Raw genomic sequence first — 21,451 nt, 5'->3', positions numbered from 1 at the left:
CCATTCTCTTCTGGCTTGTACAGTTTCTGTTGAGAAATAAGCTTATAACCTTTTGAGTGTTCCCTTGTATGTTATTTGTTGTTTTTCCCTTGTTGCTTTTAATATTTTATCTTTGTCTTTAACTTTTGCCAGTTTGATTACTATATGTCTCAGTGTGTTCCTCCTTGTGTTTTTCTTGCCTGGGACTCTGTGCTTCCTGGACTTGTCTGACTATTTGTTTTCCCATGTTAAGGAAGTTTTCAGCATTTATCCCTTCAAATATTTTCTTGGCTTCTTTCTCTCTCTCTTCTCCCTGTGGGACCCCTATATTGTTAATGTTGTTCTGCTTAATGTTGTCCCAGAGCTCTTTAGAGTGTCTTCATTCCTTTCATTCTTTTTTCTATATTCTGTTTTGCAGCAGTGATTTTTACCATTCCATTTTATAAGTCACTTATTAGTACTTCTGCTTCAGTTATTCTGTTATTAATTCTTCTGAGTGTTGTATCCATCTCTATTTGTCCTTTAGTTCATCTAGGTCTTTGACAAACATTTCTTTCATCTTCTCTATTCCTTTTCCAAGATCCTGGATCATCTTTACTATCATTATTCTGAATTATAATTCTGGAAGGTCGTCTTAGTTCAGCTCAGTTGCTCTGTCACATCCGACTATTTGCAACCCCATGAACCACAGCACGCCAGGCCTCCCTGTCCCTCACCAAATCCTGGAGTTTGAACAAAGTCATGTCCATCAAGTTGGTGATGCCATCCAAACATCTCATCCTGTCATCTCCTTTTCCTCCTGCCTTCAATCTTTCCCAGCATCAGGTTTCCAGTGAGTCAGTACTTTTCATCAGGTAGCCAAAGTATTGGAGCTTCAGCTTCAACATCAGTCCTTCCAATGAATAAGATTACCGTTAGGACTGACTGGCTTAATCTCTTTGCAGTCCAAGGGACTCTCAAGAGTCTTCTCCAACACCACAGTTCAAAAGCATCAATTCTCCAGGGCTCAGCTTTCTTTATGGTCCAAATCTCACCTTCATACATGACTACTAGAAAAACCATAGCTTTAAATATATGGACCTTTGCTGGCAAAGTAATGTCTCTGCTTTTTAATATGCTGTCTAGGTTTGCCATAGCTTTTCTTCCAAGGAGTAAGCGTTTCTTTTAATTTCATGGCTGCAGTCACCACCTGCAGTGATTTTGGAACCCAAGAAAATAAGGTCTGTTACTGTTTCCATTGTTTCCCATATATTTGTCATGAAGTAATGGGACCAGATGCCATGATCTTTGTTTTATGAATGTTGAGTTTTAGGACAGCTTTTTCACTCTCCTCTTTATTTTCATCAAGAGGCCTTTAGTTCCTCTTCACTTTCTGCTATAAGGGTGGTGTCATCTGCATATCTGAAGTTATTAATATTTCTCCTGGCAATCTTGATTCCAGCTTGTGCTCCATCCAGCCCAATATTTCGCATGATGTATGCAGCATATAAGTTAAATAAGCAGCATGACAATATACAGCCTTGATGTATTACTTTCTCAATCTGAAACCAGTCCATTGTTGCATGTCTGGTTCTAAGTGTTGATTCTTGACCTGCATACAAGTTTCTCAGGAGGCAGGTAAGGTGGTCTGGTATTCCCATCTCTTGAAGAATTCTCCACAGTTTATTATGATCCACACTTTCAAAGGCTTTAGCATAGTCAATAAAACAAAAATAGATGTTTTTATGGAATTCTCTTGCTTTTTCTATGATCCAACAGATGTTGACAATTTGAACTCTGGTTCTTCTGCCTTTGCTAAATCCAGCTTGAACATCTGGATGTTCTCGGTTGACATACTATTGAAGCCTGGCTTGGAGAATTTTGAGCATTACTTTGCTAGTGTGTGAGATGAGTGCAGTTGTGTGGTATTTTGAACATTCTTTGACATTGCCATTCTTTGGGATTGGAGTGAAACTGACCTTTTCCAGTCCTGTGCCACTGCTGAATTTTTCAAATTTGCTGGCATATCGAGTACAGCACTTTCACAGCATTATCTTTTAGGATTTGAAATAGCTCAGTTGGAATTCCATCACCTCCACTAGCTTTGTTCATGATGATGCTTCCTAAGGTCCACTTGACTTTGTATTCCAGGATGTCTGTCTGTAGGTGAGTGATCATACCATCATGGTTATCTGGGTCATTAAGACTTTTTTTATATCATTCTACTGTGTATTCTTGCCACCTCTTCTTAATATGTTCAGCTTCTATTAGGAAGATTGTCTATCTCTATTTTATTTAGTTGTTTTTCTTCGGTTTTATCTTGTTCTTCATGAGGAACATAATCCTCTGCATTTCATTTTTATTAACTTTCTATGATCATGGTCTTTGAAGCTGCAGAATTTCAGTTCTTGATTTTCCTGTCTGCTCTCTGGTAGAAGAGGCTAAGGGACTTGTGCAAGCTTCCTGATGGGAGGAACTGGCAGTGGGTAAAACTGGGTCTTTCTCTGGTGGGCAAGACAATGTTCAGTAAAAGTTTAGTCAAATTGTGTGCTGAAAAGTGGTCCTGTTCTCATTCCCTGTCAGTTGTTTTGCCTAAGTTGATCCATCCCTGGAGTCCAGAGGCTCTATAGTAGGGCTAATGGCGATCTCCGAAAGAACTCACACCAAGGACCACATATATATATATATATATATATATATATATATATTTTTATTTATTAACACTCTGCTCCAAGAGCTAGGTTTTGTTGTTTTCATTCCCTGACTAAGGAATATGAACTTTCTGGTATTAAATAACTTTCCCATAGTTACATAGCTAGGAAGTGGAGGCACTGGGTTTCAAAATTATCTTTTTATTTTATGATTCTAAAATCCATGCTCGTAGTTACTATACTATAGGGCTTTCACAGAGTTTATACATTATTGTGAGAAGGCAAATATATTAACACCCACTCCAATGTTCTTGCCTGGAGAATCCCAGGGACGGGGGAGCCTGGTGGGCTGCCGTCTATGGGGTCGCATAGAGTCGGACACGACTGAGGTGACTTAGCAGCAGCAGCAGCAAAGTAAAAGTGTAGGTGCTATTTAGGCAAGATACCTACTTAGATAGAGAAAGAAAGTTTCCAGGAACCATTTCTCGAGAGTTTGTCCCTCAGCTGAATCTTAAAGAAGTTTACATAAATATGTGGGAATTCAAAGACTGATAAAACCACAGTGAGATTTCACTTCATCCTGTTAGGATGGCTGTTATTAAAAAAAAAAAAAAAGTGTTCATGAGAATATGGAGAAATTGAAACTTTTGAAACTTTTGCACACTGTTTGAAGGGATGCAAAATGGTACAGTTGCTACTGTGAAAAACAATATAGAGTTTCCTCAAAATATCAAAATAGAGCCACCGTATGATCCAGCAATCCCATTTCTGGATATGTATTGGGAAGAATTGAAATCAGGATCTTTTAAGAAATACTGGCATTCCTGTGTTTACTGTAGCACTATTCGCAATAGCAAAGATGTAGAAACAACCTAAATATCTATCAATCAATGAATGTATAGATAAACTGTGATATCTATATATATGCTTGTGTGTGTGTGTGTGTGTGTGTGTGTGATGGAATACTCTTCAACCTAGAAAAAGAAGGAAAATCTGAAATATGCAACATGGATGGCCCTTGAGGACATTATGCTCAGTGAAATAAGTCAACAGAAAGAAAAATGCTACTTGATTCTACCTATATAAGATATCTAAAATACTGAAATTCATAGAATCAAAGAGTAGAATGGTGGCTGCCAGAGGCTAGAAGGAGAGAGAGATGAAGAGTTATTTTTTAATGGGTGCAGCATTTCAGTTTGGGAGGACGAAAGTGTTCTGTAGGTGGATAGTGGTGATGGTTGTACAACAGTGTGAATGTTCTTAGTGCCATTGCATTGTGCACTTAAAATGATATATTTGTTGTGTATATTTTATTATAATTTATAATAATTCATTGATTTATTGGACCTCAGTACATAGCTTATTTAACCTGATTTTTTTTTTTTTTAATTTGGAAATGGACCTAGGACATTTTGAGCAAGGATCTGGCCTAAGAGATTGACAGTTGCTTTAGAAAATGAATCTGCAGAATTGGAAACTTTATAATCGAATCTAAAAGTTTGTAGTTGACTATAATGTAGTTATAGAGGATGGTTTTCAAAATAATACTTTCAGGATTTTTGTTATTTTAACATGAAACTTGACCATTGATATTTGTCTAGGGCTTTAATTTAAAAAGCAATTTCACATACATTCTCTCATATTGTTTAATGGTGTTTGTTTAAGATTGCTGCTGCTGCTGAGTCGCTTCAGTTGTGTCCGACTCTGTGCAACCCCATAGACGGCAGCCCACCGGGCTCCCCCGTCCCTGGGATTCTCCAGGCAAGAACACTGGAGTGGGTTGCCATTTCCTTCTCCAATGCATGAAAATGATAAGTGAAAGTGAAGTTGCTCAGTTGTGTCTGACTCGGTCGTGTCTGACTCTTAGCGACCCCATGATTACTCAGCCTCAAATTGTTATATCTGTGTTAGAGATGAAAATGTGAGAAGATTCACTGAGCTAAAGTGATTTTCCTATCTTTTGCACATACTCCTAAGTTATGGTGATGTTAAAGATACCTAATTGATGAGAATATAACTCTTATCTTAATGAGAGTAGCAGAGATAATGGTTTCATAGATTTTTCTCTTTTTAATCATTGAAAAAAATTTTAAATTTTATGCCACCATTAATTATTTAAGTGGAGACATTGTGAGTGAATAAATAGATGTGGAGAATGTATCTGAAGAGTTTACATAACAAAATGCATTTGGCTTAGGCTTATGTAGGGAAAGACAGTGTCTGGCTGCAGCACTCAGTAAGAGCAAGAAGACAATGGATAACTAGGGAAGAGGACACTGATACCATTCTAGGAGCTGCTTACCTCTGAATTACTTACTTTTTAAGGACTCCTCTCTAATTTCTTTTGGGTACACCCATGCTGTCGGTGAGGAGCCAAGAGGATGTGCTCTGACCCTTCCTAATCCATGTGCCAAGATCAGGATCTTAGAATTTTCTTCCCAAATGGCCCCGAGTTCATTTCTAGCTGTTTAGAAACCTCTTCCCAGATCTTTTCTTCCTTCCCTGCCATTTTACCCACCTCTGTGTCCAAGTGTTTACATGAAGGTGGCTGCATTGTGTGTGGGGAAAGGTTGGTTGTAGTGGATGGTGCGCGCACAGGGAATCAGGGTCCTGAAATGAGGGGATCTGGAAGATAGTTTATTCAGGTATAAATTATTGAAATATTTCCCCCTATATTACACCTTTTTAGGCAGTGTCATAGGGTCTTTGCATGTTTTTTTTTAATCTCCGTTTTTGCTCCATCCTAGAAACTTCTAGAAGATACTGCCTATCTATTTTTAAGGCCTAAATTCATATAAAGAGACTATAAAGAATTGTCTGGGTTCAAAAGACAAGGGGGAGGATCTTATACACACACACACACACACACACACATATATATATATATATATATATACACACACACACACATATACATATTTTCCCCAAAAGTGGGTTCCTCGGCATGGGCATGCCTCAGGAGGTGAAGGGGAAGCACCAGAGTTCCTAGCTTGACCAAAGGATTCCTTCCTCCTCTGTGGGCAAAAAAACATAGAGATGTGACTTCAAGGGCTCTTTATGACCACAGTAGCAGAGAAATAAGAGACTTTATCCCCTACCTTCTGGGCATGACATGCCCCCTGGGTTCAGGTATGACCCTGAAGAAGAGCTAAACAATGAATGTAATTAAATAGCTCATTAAAAAACAAGGGTTGGTACTCCAAATATAATTTGCTTTAAGAAAATGAAGACATGGATCTTGTCAGCACTCCTGAGTCTACATTAAGATTCATTTCTGATGCATTACAAAGTTTGTTTTAATTATTAAATGTGTTAAATAATGCTAACATTTAGGACAGAAAAAAATGCATCTCTGTTGTTGCTGTTGTTCAGTCACTCGGTTGCGTCCAACTCTTTGCGACTCCATGGACTGCAGCACTCCATGCTCCCTGTCCTTCACCATTTCCCAGAGCTTGCTCACATCGAGTAGGTGATGCCATCCAACCATTTCATCCTCTGTAGCTCCTGTCTCCTCCTGCCTTTAATCTTTCCCAGCATCAGGGTCTTGGTGGGTGCAAATGTTTACTATGTGCCAGGTACATTTTTAATGTCTTATATCTATCATCTAGCTTATTTTTACCACAGCCATATGCAGTAGGTGGTATTATTCCCTTTTATTTTAATCTAAGGAGGCTGAAACCTAGTGAAGTTAAATTATTAAAAGCATAGCTGATAATTAGTAGCAGAGTCTAATTTAGCTGTTCTCTTTTATTCTAAAGAACATATGCTTAGTCACTATAGAGTCTTCCTAGGTAAGGAGTTTATATTTATCACACAGAGAGTAAAATTATGCCTCATGTCTCTATAATGATTTGTTTTGCCTAAAGTATTCTTACATGCAAGAAAAAGAAATTCTAATTTTTATTATCTGGTGCAAGATGATAGGCAACTATTAAAGGGTTGGAGCCATTGTGTGATAAGGACTAAATGCTGCTGATATAAAATAAATCTGAAGTATATTTGGGTGGGAAACGAGGAAGGGGATAGAGAAAGACCAGTTTTAAGGCTTGAATAATAGAATGAACCAAGATCAATGCCAAAAGATTCAATTAAGAGAAAAAAGTATGTTGAGGGCAGAAAACCTTTTGCTGAGCTTACTAAGGGGAAAGATTAGATACCTGTAAGATTAAGAAGGATGCTTATTTTAATTCTTTCAATTAAGAGACACTGATGTATAGAACAGTCTTTTGGACTCTGTGGGAGAGGGAGAGGGTGGGATGATTTGGGAGAATGACATTGAAATACGTATAGTATCATATATGAAACGAGTCGAGAGTCCAGGTTCGATGCACGATACTGGATGCTTGGGGCTGGTGCACTGGGACGACCCAGAGGGATGGTATGGGGAGGGAGGAGGGAGGAGGGTTCAGGATGGGGAACACAGGTATACCTGTGGTGGATTCATTTCGATATTTGGCAAAACCAATACAATATTGTAAAGTTTAAAAATAAAATAAAATTAAAAAAAATAAAGTAGATTCATCAATAGAAATTGATTTCTTTGGTAAGCCAGATACATCTGTGCCTTTGAGATCCTCAGCCTCTGTCTCCTCCAATGCAGTGTGTTACAAACAAAATACTCAAACAAAAATTCTTGGGGCAAAAAAATAATAACACATATTACCTTGGTCTTCCCTGGTCATTCAGACAGTAAAGAATTTACCTGCAGTGCAGGAGGCCTGGATTCAAACCCTGGTTTGGGAAGATGCCCTGGAGAAGGGATAGGATCTTGGGCCTCTTTTGTGGCTCAACTGGTAAAGAATCTGCCTGCAATGCAGAAGACCTGGATTTTATCCCTGGGTTGTAAAGATCCCCTGGAGAAGGAAAAGGGTACCCACTCCAGTATTCTGGCCTATAGAATTCCATGGACTGTATAGTCCATGGGGTCACAAAGAGTCAGACATGACTGAGCGACTAAAACTTTAATTTTTTTCACATATTAATATAACCTATTTTAATGAAAACATTTTCCGAAACAAACAAGCAAACAAAAAACAGTGAAAAGAAACTTGATTTTATATTTTTGCAAGTCTGTCAGTATCTGTCTTAGAAGACAGCGCATTCTCATATCTGCTTCAGTATTATTCAATCTGTTGAATTTCTGGGTTTTTTTTGTTCAAGTATTTTAAAAAACCAGCCTCACAAAGATGTGGAGCATAAAAAGGGAAGAGTATATTAATGGCCTTTTCAGATAATAGTGGACATTCTTATTTGACACTACACCAAAGCCCAGCAAAGGTACTTTCTTACAACTTAATTGTAATGTGAAATCTGAAACCATATCAATGAACTTTTCATACTTAATTAAATTGTAATCTGTTTACCCATCTTGTACTTGGAATAGCTCTTTCCCCGCATGACCTTGTAACATCATACACTAGTCATCTGGAAAATACTGGTTCAGAAATTATAAAATTTATGATACCAAAAGAATCACATTTGTTAATATCAACATTCACCAATGATCCCATCAAAAAAGCCTTCAATTATTAGAAAACCGTTAAGCCCACAGTGGCAGATAAAAGTTTTCTGAAGTTTGAGCTTTCATTTGAAACTTAGAATTTTATTATTGGCAGCAAATGCTAGCTGTTGTTTCCTTTGAAGTGACAGTCTCACTTGGTTTTTTATTTTTGAAAAATTATCTGCCAAATACTCAAGTCTGAATAAGCACAGTTTATGGTTTTTGCCTAGTAAAAACTTATGTTGTGTAAAAAAGTGGCTAATTCAGCTTGCAACTGAAGCAATTATACAAGGGATTTTTCTTGAGAAAACCATTGTACTTCAGTAAGCAGAGAGACACTTTCTGTATGTTTGCCATTTTGTCATATAGAATCTTAAAATGAAGTGTACTCAAGGGTTAAAATTCAATACAATTAATAACTTTCACCAAAACAGTTTAAAGTAAAACTAGGTTTTTACTTTATCAATTTTTTCTGTGTGTATAAGACTATATGACTACTATACTTGATATTCCATATATAGTGAGTAAAGGATATAATGTGAGTATAAGAATATAATGATGACTAGTATACGAGGGTTCCATGGTGTACTGATTAGCACTCTAGACTCTGAATCCAGCGATCCAAGTTCAAGTCTCGGTGGAACCTCCAGACTTCCCAGGTGGTGCTAGTGGTAAAGAACCCACCTGCCAATGCAGAAGATATAAAGTGACTCTAGTTCAATCTCTGGGTTGGGGAGATCCCCTGGAGGAGGGCATGGGAACCCACTCCTGTATTATTGCCTGGAGAATCCCATGGATAGAGGAGCCTGGTGGGCTACAGTCCATAGCGTTGCAAAGAGTTGGACATGATTGAAGTGACTTAGCACGCACATACTTGGTGTCACTGCCTTAATTTGTGTTGAGGGGGCTTTGCTTTTGCACCACCAGGGCAACATAATAATGCTGAAAGCTCAATTCTCTGTACACCAGTGCCAGACTGAACCTTGGAGACAGAGTTTTAGGTGAAGTAGAAAGGGATAGCTTTATTACTTTGCTGGAAAAAGAGGGACAAAGTGGGTTCCTGCCTGGAACAACTATGTGTCACAACGCCCAGAGGATTTGATGAGGGGATTTATAACAATGGTCCAAGGGTGGGATCTCTGACAAGATTTAGGTGTGTGGGGAGCCTGGAGGAGAGCATGGCAACCCACACTGTTGCCTGGAGAATCCCATGGACAGAGAAGCCTAGTGGGTTACAGTTCATGGGGTCGCACAAGCGACTTAACACACACAGGGCTTGCATGCCTTTAATCCTTTAATCTCCTAATCTTGATGGTCTTCTCTGGTCCCTTTAATTTTGCCTCTGGTGTTTTCCTGGTTGCTTCTCTCTTGATTATTGTTGTTGTCCTGTACAACTCTTTGTACCCAATGGACTGCAGCACGCCAGGCTTCTCTGTCCTTCACTATCTCTCAGAGATTGCTCAAACTCGTGACCACTGAGTTGGTGATGCCATCCAACTGTCTCATCCTCTGTTGCCCCCTTCTTCTCTTGCCTTCAATCTTCCCCAGCATCAGGGTCTTTTCCAGTGAGTCAACTCTTCGAGTCACGTAACCAAAGTATTAGAGCTTTACCTTCAGTTTTAGAGCTTCAGTCCTTCTAATGAATATCCAGGGTTGATTTCCCTTAAGATTGACTGGTTGGATCTCCTTGCTGACCAAGGGACTCTCAAGAATCTTCTTTGCTGCTGCTGCTGCTAAGTCGCTTCAGTCATGTCCGACTCTGTGCGACCCCATAGACGGCAGCCCACCAGGCTCCGCCGTCCCTGGGATTCTCCAGGCAAGAACACTGGAGTGGGTTGCCATTTCCTTCTCCAATGCATGAAAGTGAAAAGTGAAAGGGAAGTCGCTCAGTCGTGTCCGACTCTTTGTGACCCCATGGACTGCAGCCCACCAGGCTCCTCCATCCATGGGATTTTCCAGGCAAAAGTACTAGAGTGGGGTGCCATTGCCTTCTCCAGAATCTTTAGGACCATAGTTTGAAAGCATCAACTCATCAGTGATCAGCCTTCTTTATGGTCCAAATCTCACATCCATACATGATTACTGGAAAAATCATAGATGGACCTTTGTCAGCAAAGTAATGTCTCTGCTTTTTAATATGCTGTCTAGGTTGGTCGTAGCTTTTCTTCCAAGGAGCAAGTATCTTTTAATTTCATGGCTACAGTCACCATCTGCAGTGATTTTGGAGCCCAAGAAAATAAAGTCTCTTACTGCTTCCATTTTCCCCCCATCTATTTGCCATGAAATGATGGCGCTGGATGCCATGATCTTAGTTTTTTGAATGTTGAGTTTTAGGCCAGCTTTTTTACTCTCCTCTTTCACTTTAATCAAGAGGCTCTTTAGTTCATCTTTGGTTTCTGCCATTAGGGTGCTATCATCTATGTATCTGAAGTCGTTGATATTTCTCCCAGCAATCTGGATTCCACTTTGTGATTCTTCCAGTCTAGCATCTTGTATGATGCACTCTGCATAGAAGTTAAATAAGCAGGGTGACAATATATAGCCTTGACTTACTGCTTTCCCAATTTTGAACCAGTCCGTTGTGCCATGTCTGGTTCTAACTGTTGTTTCTTGACCTGCATATAGGCTTCTCAGGAGGCAACTAAGGTCATCTGGTATTCTTATCTCTCTGAGAATTTTCTACAGTTTATTGTGATCCACACAGTCAAAGGCTTTGGTATAGTCAATGAAGCAGAACTAATTGTTCTTCTCAAATTCCCTTGCTTTTCTGTGCTCCAACGAATGTTGGCAATTTGATCTCTTATTCCTCTGCCCTTTCTAAACCCAGTTTGTACATCTGGAAGTTCTCAGTTCATGTACTGCTGAAGCCTAGCTTGAAGGATTTTCAGCATAACCTTGCTAGCATGTGAAATGAGCACAGTTGTTCAGTAGTTAGAACACTCTTTGACATTGCCCTTCTTTGGGATTGGAATGAAAACTAACCTTTTCCAGTCCTGTGGCCACTGCTGAGTTTTTCAAATGTGCTATCTTCTTGAGTGCAGCACTTTCACAGCATCATCTTTTAGGATCTGAAATAGCTCAGCTGGAATCCCATCCCCTCCACTAGCTTTGTTCGTAGCAATGCTTCCAAAGGTCCACTTGACTTCTCATTCCAGGATATCTGGCTCTAGATGAGTGACTACACCATCATGGTTATCCATGTCATTAAGATATTTTTTGTATAGTTCTGTGTATTCTTGCCCCCCTTCTTAATCTCTTCTGCCTCTATTAGATACTTGCTATTTTTCTCCTTTATTATGCCTATCTCTACATGAAATATTCCCTTGATATCTCAATTTTCTTGAACAGCAACTGTTAGAAACTGCCCTTTGGAACTCAGGAAAGGTCGTGAGTTTTGTCTACAGGGAACAGGGACCAAAAAAGACCTCCATGCCACAGAGCTCCATAGGGCCCCACTCAGTTCCAATAGTTCTTCCATTTGAAAAGTTATTCCAGCTATGTAGTTCAGCACCACTTGTGTTTATTACCAAGTGTTCATATGCAGTCTTCTTTAATGATTGGTTGATTCTGATGTCAAATGAATAGCAGCCAAAGAGCTAGTCCCGCCATGACTGATTAATCCATTTATAAGGCAAAAGTGCAATTCTGTGGACAAGATTTTCACCCATCTTTGTGTTTGCAGCAAAATCTTTAATTCAGCAAAGTATGGTGTCTTTGAAAAGAGGCAGTTCAATAATTTCTTTTACTGGCTTCTCCAGCAGCCATTCAGCAAAGTCAGTTCTCCAAGACTTTATTTTTTGGCCTCCTAAAAGATGCTTACTCCTTGGAAGAAAAGTTATGACCAAACTAGATAGCATATTGAAAAGCAGAGACATTACTTTGCCAACAAATGTCCGTCTAGTCAAGGCTATGGTTTTTCCAATAGCCATGTATGGATGTGAGAGTTGGACCATAAAGAAAGCTGAGCACCGAAGAATTGATGCTTTTGAACTGTGGTGTTGGAGAAGACTCTTGAGAGTCCCTTGGACTTCAAGGAGATCAAACCAGTCCATTCTGAAGGAGATCAGCCCTGGGATTTCTTTGGAAGGAATGATGCTAAAGCTGAAACTCCAGTACTTTGGCCACCTCATGCGAAGAGTTGACTCATTCACTTTTCTGACTCACTTATCAGAAAAGACTCTGATGCTGGGAGGGATTGGGGGCAGGAGGAGAAGGGGACGACAGAGGATGAGATGGCTGGATGGCATCACTGACTCGATGGATGTGAGTTTGAGTGAACTCCAGGAGTTGGTGATGGACAGGGAGGCCTGGTGTGCTGCGATTCATGGGGTCGCAAAGAGTCGGACACGACTGAGCGACTGAACTGAACTGAACTGATGATGTGACTTCTCCAGTCAATGCAGTATGGTAGCTCATTCCGTCAGGTGCTTCACTTGCTTCTTCATTTGCACTTTGAAAAGGTGTACCAAACAATTTTAAGCTTAAAAATTTCATCATGTTTACATGAAAAATTTGTTTCCTTTTCTTTAAATTTTGAATGATTGGGCACAAAAGGATATCGTAAGTAACATAATAGTATTTTTAAATTGTTCTTTTTAGATCTGTATGCTCAAATATTTGGGATGGAATTTCATGAAACCTACAATTTGCTTTCAGATTATCATCAAAAATATCTATAAACCTATTTATCAATATGCATATAAAGTTAGATGGGTTGAAGGCAGATAAAGATGGCACAGTGTTAACAGTTGCTAATCTAGGTGGTGGGGATACAGGTGATTCTTGAGCTCTTCTTTCAGCCTTTCCATTTATTTGACATTTTTCATAGTAAAAAGTTAGTTAATAAATGAAGTCACTGAATGAAAGGTTATTCATATTATTGCTTCACTTCTAAGTCATTGAAAGAATATGGCATGGTTTTAAAACTTACTCGAGGTATTTTAAAATAGTTTTATTGTGAAGTGTGCTCTGCTCTGCTGTTCTTAGTCACTCAGTCGTGTCTGACTCTTTACAACCCCATGGACTGTAGTCCGCCAGGCTCCTCTGTCCATGGAGATTCTCCAGGCAATAATACTGGAGTGGGTTGCCATGTCCTTCTCCTCCAGCGGATCTTCCCAACTCAGGGATCGAACCCAGGTCTCCCGCATTGCAGGTGTATTCTTTATCATCTGAGACACCAGGAAAGCCTGCTGTGGGGTGGGTAGCTCAACAAGTCATCAGCATGATAGTCATTCAGATAAAAATGTTCTTCCTTTTTCTTTCTTATTTGTACTGTGTTGTGACCTCTAGAAGAGTCTCAAGATCCCAGTTATTTTAGCTATAAAAGGGATGACTATAACAATGTTTCTTTGATAAGTCTGTTTATTTCCTGTTAATTGATTTCCATTTTGTTAGATCTGAAAGTGCTGAAATTGTTACCAAGAATTCTTTAGTGTTTCTTCTTTAAAATCATCCTTAACTTTTATTGATAATAAATGGCACTGAATGTTGTGAAGCATTGTAAAAGATCATGTATATGTGTGTGTGTGTGTGAAGATCGTGTGTGTGTGTGTGTGTGTGTGTGTGTACATATGTGCAAGCTCAGTCACTTTAGTTGTGTCTGACTCTTTGTGACTCTGTGGACTGTAGCCCACCAGGCTCCTCTGTCTATGGAATTCTTCAGGCAAGAATGCTGGAGCGGGTTGCCATGCCCTCCTCCAGAGGATCTTCCCCCATCTAGGGATCAAGCCCGTGTCTCCTGTTTTTCCTGCATTGTAGTGGGATTCTTTACCACTGAACCGCCAGGGAAGTCCATATGTATATATATGTACATACACACACACACACAGTGGAATATCATTGTATAATGTAAAATAATACAGTAGAAGGAAATCCAGCTATTTGTTTTCTACTTCATGGGTGGACCTTGAGGGCATTATGCTAGGCAGAGGGAGAAAATTACTTCATGGCATCACCTATATGTGGAATCTAAATGAAGAACTCATAAGAACATAGAACAGTAGTTGTCAGGGACTGAGAAGTAGGGGGAATAGATTACAGAGTTTCAGCTTCTAACCATAGTTGATAGCACTATATTGTATAACTGAAATTTACAAAAAGAGTAGAACTTACAAAGTTTGAAAAGTACATAAGAATAAATAAACGAGGTGACAAATGTGTTAATTAACTAGGTTAACTGGATGAGAGGAATCGTTTCACTATTTTCACTTTAAATATCTTACATTTTTGTCAATTATACCTAAATAAAGCTGAATTTTTAAAAACTAAGTAAAATTGTAAAAAATAATTTATTAAAATGCCCTCCTAAAACTTAACGTTTTTGTTTTCTTTAGTGGGTTACATAGTCATGCAAATATTATTTTTTTTTCTCATGACTAAGAATGCTCATGAAAATGAAAATATAGAGTGGCTTGACATAGACTTAGCACAGAAGTATTAGGGCTCTCTAAAGAAGGCAGCCAATTATAATAAAATGAGAAAAACTCAGTTGAAGTTTGTGTTTTTCATAAATACCCACTGGGATAGAAATATTCTAATTATTCTTACATCTCAGATGAAACTGAAATATATAGCTCATTAAAAGAACACGGAAGGACTAGCTTTTTCAACCTGCATAACTCATGGAAACAGCTTCCTCTGTCTTCCTCTCTTTCTCTGATATATTTCATCCAGCTGCTGAAATAGACTGCCTTCTGGAAATTAAAACCCACGTGGCTCAGACCATAGCAGTAAATCTGGTGGAACAGATGGTCCTGGATGAATTGTTTTACCTCTGCATAAAACCTTAGGATTTTATCAATAGGCTTTACACTAAGTAATGGGAATCAGAGTGACAAATTAACAGTAAAACTTTCATGCTTATACCCAAACACTATGTTCTGGCTTCTTACGTTGTGTTATTCTCATCAAGCCAAAACCATTGTCCTCTAGCAACAAACCAAAGATAAATCTCATCCAACTCATCTAACTCATTTAAATATGTTTGTTCTGTAGCAGTTTACCTAAAGATTGAGTTTATCTGAAGATCAGTCTTTAATAAAATACCTTACATACAAATGTATATTCACTCATTTATAGTCTTTTCTCTACTCAAGATTGAAATAGGGTTACATGAGAATTTAGTTCCACATCCCAGTTAGATTTTCTAGTGGAGTGGATTTTCAAGAATTTTATGTTAATGAGGTTTTTTTTTTTCTTTTAAAGCTGCTATCATTATCCATAGAAAATAAGTTTCATTGATTTGTGTATTCAACATAATTCAATATTTCCTTGCTGGTCTATGAGTTTCCCTAATAAGAAGCTGAGAAGACATTTTTCAGGAACTGGTATGAATCTGGACTTTCTTTCTCCATCCTGTCTGATCTGATCCCTGTAACTGTCCTAGGAAGCATGTGTACATCCATATTTTCATAACTTTATTCAACACATGTTCTTGAGTTGTTATTAACAAATCACTAAAAATATAGGAACTGAGCAAAATAGATACAGGTCTTATTTTTGTGGCGTTTGATTTTGGCAGTGAGGATGGGCGGCAGCAAATATCTGACTAATAATCTAATTACAATTGCAGGAAGGGATAAAAGAGATGATAACAGGCAGACCTTATCTAGCTGGGGAGAGATGGGTGAAAGTGGGAAACTTCCAGTGTTACTGAATGCATGCTTGCAGCGCTGAACGTGTCGTCGCTAGAGCTGTGTCTTAAAAGATGGGTAGCAGTTGGCCTGTCGAAAGGGAGATAGAAAGTACGTATATGTAGGGGGAGTTCCTGGAGAGGGTGATGGAACTGGAAGGAATCTGGTGACAGCAGGCTGAGAAGGGAGAGAGTGGTTTTCTCCCCTTGTAACTGAGGCATTCAAGGTCACACTAGGAAATGTAAGTGAAATTTGAACTCCGTTCTGTCCAACCTCCAATTCTTTCTTGTACATCATGTCTTTCCCCTGTTAGTCATCAGATTATGCCTAAGTTATTGCTATGATCTTCATCTGCAGATTCTTAGTTAAGACATCTTTTTACATGTTCATTCAGATATATTGCTGTTTTATTTGTAAAAGTGAGCTGCAGTACATGCCTTCAGCATCATCTCTGTATTGTTTTTCAGCGTTCCAACATTCCAGAGCCTTCCTGAAGAGATCCTCAGTAAGCTTGCTGACGTCCTTGAAGAGGTAATTGTTTTCAGTCCTTGAACTTTTTGAGATGGGACTCAACCCATCACAGCTGTGCAATAAGTCACAAACTGCAGAGACCTTTAACATTTTTTTGAGCACTGGGATGAGATATGTATTTGGCTTCAAATAAAAGCAGCTTTAGCATATCTGACATTTATACACAATTAGAAATGTGACAATCAACTTAACTATCGCAGAAGGAAATTTTTTTACTGTGGCAAACATATTGTTACTTTGATTTCCAAGAAAGGGAGATGGCATATATATCTCTTATTTCAGTTGGTGATAAGCACCGTTGTACTCACTGCTACTCGGAAGATATAAATTAGCAAATTTATAACATGAAATAGAAGGTTCGGTACATATTTTTTAGCATATGAGTATTTTATGCATGTAATTGTATGTGTGAATGGGAAAGTATCACTGTTACTTCTTTTTCTGTGTACCTATAAAGCACAGGAAATACTGAAGCAGGAGAAAGGCAGGAGGTTTACACAAGTAGTGTCTTGAGTGAACACAAGAGTATAGGGTCCCTGGTGCCTATAGAAACAAGGAAGGCACCGTACCTGGGCAATTATGCAGGTAGGGAGGTTGATGGAGTGGCTGGCTCTGTGGCAAATCTCTTCTGACATCTATTTTCTCAGTGATCTAGAAAGCAAGACCATCAACTATGGGGCAGATGTTTGAGAGGTTTGAAGACAGAAGAGAAGGTATGAGAAAAGTAGAAGAGGAAATGGACTAGGAAGGCACAGTATGATTGCCAGTCATCATTCAGGCACTATTTGACATTACCAATCCCAAATCTCAATTAAACAGGCAAAAAGAGTTCAGCCAGGATGTATGAGAAGACAGGTAGATCAAACTCCACTCGGTAGTACCAAAGGATGGGAGAATTTTTAAAGCACTGGAGTGAGTTGGTGGAAAAATATTCCAGTAGGGGTGTTGCCACAGAGTAGGTTCTTATCTCATTACAGAAAGAATTCAGAAATGAGATGGAAGTCAAGAAAGAAAATGAAGAGTTATTAAGCTCTCAAGGGAAGAGCTGGGACCCATGTGGGCAGTTGCCCTGAGTTTCTTTGGCAAGTTGGTTATATGAGATGTGAAAATAAATGGGCAGAATATTCATGGAGGAGAGAGGGGTTTGGGGTTATATATTTCCTGATTTTTATCCTAGCTCTACCTTCCAGGGTAGGAAGGATTTTTGTCCTTATTTAGTCCTTGAGAAAGACATTCCTGAGCTGTAAAACAGGAGATCATCAGCCTAGAAGAAGATCTGTATCTCAAAACAGTCAAATTGAGAATTTACATTTGAAAATTTTCTAGAGTAAACACCCTAAGAACAGGGAGATCAGGAGCCTAATAGTGTTAGAGAGAAGCCTATCGAAAGTTTAGTCAAAGTGAGGGGGCTGTTCAGTCTGTCTTGCTTACCAGCCCATTTGCTCTTGTGTGCTTTTTCAGCCCCATTTGTTTCTCTAGATTCAAGTCCCAAGTAGATAGAGAATGGGATTTAACCAGGACTGGTATTTTGCCAGGAAAAGCTGAGTGGTTGAAACAGGGAAAAGGGGTTGAAGATGCATGTGAAGGAAGGATTATAGAGACTGCTCCTGGAATTTCGATTGGGCAAGAAGGAGAGGGATGCTGAAAGGAACAAGGGTCAGTGAGTGACTGGGATCAATGGATTTTAGTCTCAGGAGGCTGAAGAATTTTTGGAGTTGTGCTATCATAGAGAGAAACCAGAAAGATACTAAAAAAGTTTTTGTCTCTAAGTACTCACAATACCTCATAACTCAGTCAGTAAAGAATCTGCCTGAAATGCAGGAGACACAGGTTCGAATCCTGGGTCGGAAAGATCCCCTGGAGAAGGAAATGGCAATTCAGTACAGTATTCTTGCCTGGAAAATGGCATGGCCAGAGGACCCTGCGGGCTACAGTCCATGGGGTCACAAGAGTCGGACACGACTTAGCGACTAAACCACCACCACTCACAATACCAGTAATTATATGATACATAGAATTTCAAAGGTTTATGTCCACAAATTCTTAAGAGTCTTTTTATCAGAGTGAGCTCTCCTAGGATTTACTGTTCTCTCTCATCTTATATGGGAACACAAAGTAAAACAGAAGTAACATTTGATTCCTATGTTAAAATATAAAAGATCCATGAGAAAAAATTACTGGCTTCCTTTCTTTCTGAATATGCCAACCACTGTACTTGCAACCTCTGTAAACGAAAAGCTGCTTTCCCCAGTTCTTTTCCTTGTTGAATACACTGAAGAACTCTCTGATGACCTTTTTCTTTTTTTCTAAACAAAATGAAATAAAGTACAAAATCACTGGCCCCAATCAAGCCTGTCCAAAATAAAATAAAATAAAACCCCATGAAATGCTTTAATCATTTTCTTTCTTTTCCACAGCTGTGGAAGCATTTGCTATGTTTTGCAAAACAATAGCCAAAGCTCTATAAATAATTTTGACCAAAGAAATATTTTAGTATTTTATGTCCGATTTTCACATCAGAAGATGCCTTAATTTATGTTATACAAGCCACAGTACAGTCTACAGCAAAACTGCATGAAAATAGAAACAGATGATTAAGTGCCCACACATTTGCTCTGAAGACATACAAATGAAGTAAACAGCCAAAATATGAAGTTAGATGTATGAATATACTACCCAATGCACAAAAGTGTTCAAGTTGACTAAACAAGCACAATGAGAAATTAGATTAAATTATGTATCAGATAGAGTGAAGCAAATTTGGAAGAACAAAAGCAATACCAGTGTCACTTAACATTAAAGGAAATGTGCTTGCATAATAATTGAGCTGTCTTTCTTCCTACAACATCTACAAGAAAATGAAAGAATCCCAGATCGTTTTGAAAAGAAAGCCTGTATAATCATTGTGTTCAACAAAGAAGCTTATAGCCTTGTTAAAACAAATATTTATGGAACATCTGCCACGTGCCAGTAATTGTTCCAGACTCTGGGATTCAGGAGCTTGTCCACCCAAAGCATGTTTCAGTGGAAGGTACAGATGAGACACAAGGAAATGGCATCAAAATAGCATTGAGTGAGAAGGCCACTGTGTATTGGGTTAGGGAGGGAAGACCTCTCTGGTCTCAAGCTGAAATCTAAAAGCAGATACAGGATGCCATGTGTACAGGACAGAGAGAAGAGAAAGCGTAATGTCCTAAACTAGGAATGAGTTTGCTGTTCTTAAGGAATAGGAAAAAAAAAAATTACAGTGAAATGAGATGAGGCTAAAGAAAATAGCCAAGGCCAGGTGGCAGGGGACTTTGCTGATTGTGATAAGGAGTTATGATAAGGTTTTTAAGTGCAATGGGAAGATTTTGAGGGTTCTAAGCCATAAAATGACATGATTTGGGTTGTGTTTAAATTGTTAGCTCTCTGTGAGAAGAATGGATTATAGAAGGACAGATCAATTAGACAAAATAGCCCCAGATGAGGGTAGACGTTTGTATGTGGATGTACTTTCTTATTGACTGTTTCATTCCATTCATTATCAAACAGAACTTCCAGCTCATGAGGGGAACGTTTTCAAGAATAGGGGCAGGGTACACAAGGACTGAGAGTTAACCCAAAAAAGGAAACAAACATAATGAAAGAGGAACGAACGTAATGTTATTGGTTAAGTGATTTAGGAGGGTATTTGTGACTGGAGGACAAATACATGATGTTTGGGGCATCCTACTCTAAAATTGAAAAAGAAACCATTATATGAGTAATTTCTGCCACTGCCCACACCCCCGCCCCCACCTCTTCCATAATTTCTAGTGTAGATGTACCCATTTATCTGTTCTTCCTTATGAGACTGTAAACCGGGAACAAATATCCTTATTCTTAGTGTTGTAATTTAGTGCTGCTTTCTTTGTTTCCTTTATATCACATAGTACAAGTATTTTCTTTATTGAATCTCTCATGACTTTTTCAGGAACATAGGAAAATTTCCTCTAGTTCCTTTGAGAAGTTGTGTTTATGCATAGATATCAAGAGGTTCTTGGTCAAAGGTCTATCCAGATCAAGAGCAACAATCCCAGCATTTTCTTAGGTTGTGTTTTGCAAGGGAAGTTGAAGTAATTAATTGATTCTCTAAATAGTAACCTTCATCGTCACTATAGTATGTTCTCATCTCGTATCTGACATAAAGTAAGTCTTAATACTTAGTGGAGATCATTTTAAGAGCTTCAGATTTGTTTTGCTAAATAAGTTATTTTATAGTTTGTAAAATAAATTATAGGAGAGTTTTTAGGCACATGTAAGGAATAGCAAGATCTGACTTTGTAAACTAGTTTCATTAACTTCTATACTATTCTGTATAATACAGTGAAAACTATGTTGAATTCATTCATGTTGAATGAATTAGTCAAATATGAAATCTAGTCTGAAAGCCTAGGAAGTTCCTATGGGTAAATGAAAAGAGCTGTGAAGTTATAAATAGGATCTAATCTTTTTTTCTTACTATAGCAACCTAACACTTTCCTTCTTCCTTTATGTACACATAATTAGTCTCTGTAGATGAATTACATTTTTCAGATGGATGGAAGAACCTATAGCTAATCTCCACCTGAGAAATAGCTTCCTTCAGTGACTACCTACCCAAACACAATGGAGGAAAGTCACTAAATAACTCAGTGTCTAATATATACCCGCATATTAGAACTGTGGTGAGATCTTTAAAGGAAACAACAAATAAAAACAATTTCTTATAGAGAGGAGGAGCAGAGATTAACCTGATATCATGTTACAAAGAAGCTTGAAAATTAATTTGGGAAGGAGTTACGCTTTCACCAATAAGGGTGAAAATGCTTAAATAACTCAAGTAAAACCATATTTTTATTGAAGACATTAGATTGAACAATCAAGTTAAGCCAACAAGTTTGCTTTTTACCACTGGTATAGCTCATTCTTTCTTTGTAAATAGAAGTGGGACATGGGTGCTATATTTAAGTCTCCTGATTTTTAAATAGAAAATAAAACATGTGAGAATCACTTCTTTGGTTACATTGAAATCTGTTTCACATCCAGTTCACTCATGAAACACTGGATTCGGTTGTTTTAGAATGAGAAACTGACATATGACTCAGCAATCCCACTGCTGGGCATACACACCAAGGAAACCAGAATTGAAAGAGACACGTGTACCCCAATGTTCATCG

At 38.5% G+C, this 21,451-nt stretch overlaps 1 protein-coding gene across 28 annotated transcripts in view; it reads left to right on the top strand.

The window, feature by feature from the left end:
• The window catches only part of PRKG1 (protein kinase cGMP-dependent 1), a 1,681,227-nt gene that overhangs the window by 1,271,683 nt on the left and 388,093 nt on the right, over window positions 1-21,451 (top strand). For all 28 annotated transcript variants that reach the window (XM_055561124.1, XM_055561106.1, XM_055561119.1 and 25 more), the window contains one exon: window positions 16,208-16,271. In XM_055561124.1, coding sequence (XP_055417099.1) covers window positions 16,208-16,271 — 64 coding nt within the window. The remainder of the gene's footprint in view (window positions 1-16,207; window positions 16,272-21,451) is intronic.

The sequence above is a fragment of the Bubalus kerabau genome, chromosome 22 (assembly GCF_029407905.1).
Source record: "Bubalus kerabau isolate K-KA32 ecotype Philippines breed swamp buffalo chromosome 22, PCC_UOA_SB_1v2, whole genome shotgun sequence".
NCBI lineage: Eukaryota > Metazoa > Chordata > Mammalia > Artiodactyla > Bovidae > Bubalus > Bubalus kerabau.
Note: the sequence above shows the minus strand (reverse complement) of the source record. Positions and strands in the feature narration are given on the sequence as shown.